This window comes from Echinops telfairi, unplaced genomic scaffold, assembly GCF_000313985.2.
Source record: "Echinops telfairi isolate 266 unplaced genomic scaffold, ASM31398v2 ScPeMD7_25;HRSCAF=90, whole genome shotgun sequence".
Classification (NCBI taxonomy): Eukaryota; Metazoa; Chordata; class Mammalia; order Afrosoricida; family Tenrecidae; genus Echinops; species Echinops telfairi.
Window position 1 is genome coordinate 3049171 of NW_022103922.1, and position 1287 is coordinate 3050457.

Genomic DNA, 1287 nt, shown 5'->3' on the forward strand with positions numbered 1-1287 from the left:
CAGTCAATCTACCATCTACCCATCCATCCATCAACTGTCCATTCACCTATCCATCCATCCATCTTCTTATCTACCCACTCACCTACCCATCCATCCATCCAACTATCTACCCATCCATTCACCTATCCATCCATCCATCTTCCTATCTACCCACTCACCTAGCCATCCATCCATCAACTGTCCATTCACCTATCCATCCATCTACCCATCCATTCACCTTTATTCATCCATTCACCTGTCCATCTGTTATTCATTCATCATCCATTGTATCTATCAGCCACTCACTCACCTATCCATTCATATTCTGGAGACTAAGGACCGAGAGCCTAGTGTAGTTCCTGCTAGTGCAGGACTGACTGGGATCTCCACACGTTGCTCTCTCTATCCTGATAAGTGTTACAGGCTTCGGACCAGCCCTCGTGGCCCCGTCATCCTTTCAATGGGAAGAGGACTTGTCTCCCCTTGACCCTGATCCCTACCATCTCCCGGGGACTTTAGAACTCAGTAAAATAACCTATCCCCAGTGGCTGGGTCCGCTCAGATGCACTTCCTGTCCTAGGAAGTCTGTCTGTTCCTTCCACAAGGGTTGAGACCTGGGATGTGGGAAGGACGACATCACCACCATTACTGTTTTCAGAGTGCTTACAATGCTGGGTATCTTCGAACCTGCTGCCTGCCCCCCATTGCTGCCACCCCTACTCGGTTCTAGCCACACATAGGTCTCTGGAGGCCATCCCAGTCCAGGGACGTTCTGAGCTGAGAGAGGGATGGAGCGGCCTTCTCGCAGCCCCCCTCCCCGCAACCCCGCCCCCAGCAGTCTGGGGACATCAGCCACCTTCCTCCACCCGGATGTTCCACTTGGCCTTGTCGGTCATCAGCGCGTTGGAGCTCAGGTCCTGCACCTTGCAGTGGTTGCTGCTGACCAGGGCAATGTTGGAGGGCTTGAGGTTCCTACAACCGACAGGTGGGGACCCACCACATCAGGGGCTGTCTCAGGAGGGCCAGCCCAGGTGGGTCTCGGGACAACAGTAGTTAGGGGCGTGGGTGGGCCCACGTGGGCCATGAACCAGGCCGCGACCCCAGCCCTCTCCCCTCCGCTGGCTATTAACTGGGCGATTTCCTAGCGGTAGACGATGCGCTGAGCTGTCTCCCTTTGAAGAGCCCCACCGCGCTAAGTGGGGAAACACCGTCAACGGGCTTCGCCATGCACCCTGGGATGACCCCGGCGTGTTTGCAAAGGGCCAGTGACGACCCACACCGAATCCTGTTTCTCTGCACAGTACCCCC

At 55.7% G+C, this 1287-nt stretch overlaps 1 protein-coding gene across 1 annotated transcript in view; it reads right to left on the reverse strand.

The window, feature by feature from the left end:
• STKLD1 (serine/threonine kinase like domain containing 1) overlaps positions 1–1287 on the reverse strand; it is a 27649-nt gene that overhangs the window by 7780 nt on the left and 18582 nt on the right. Inside the window, exon 5 of the mRNA XM_045289362.1 lies at positions 836–951. Within this exon, the coding sequence (XP_045145297.1) occupies positions 836–951 (116 nt within the window). The remainder of the gene's footprint in view (positions 1–835; positions 952–1287) is intronic.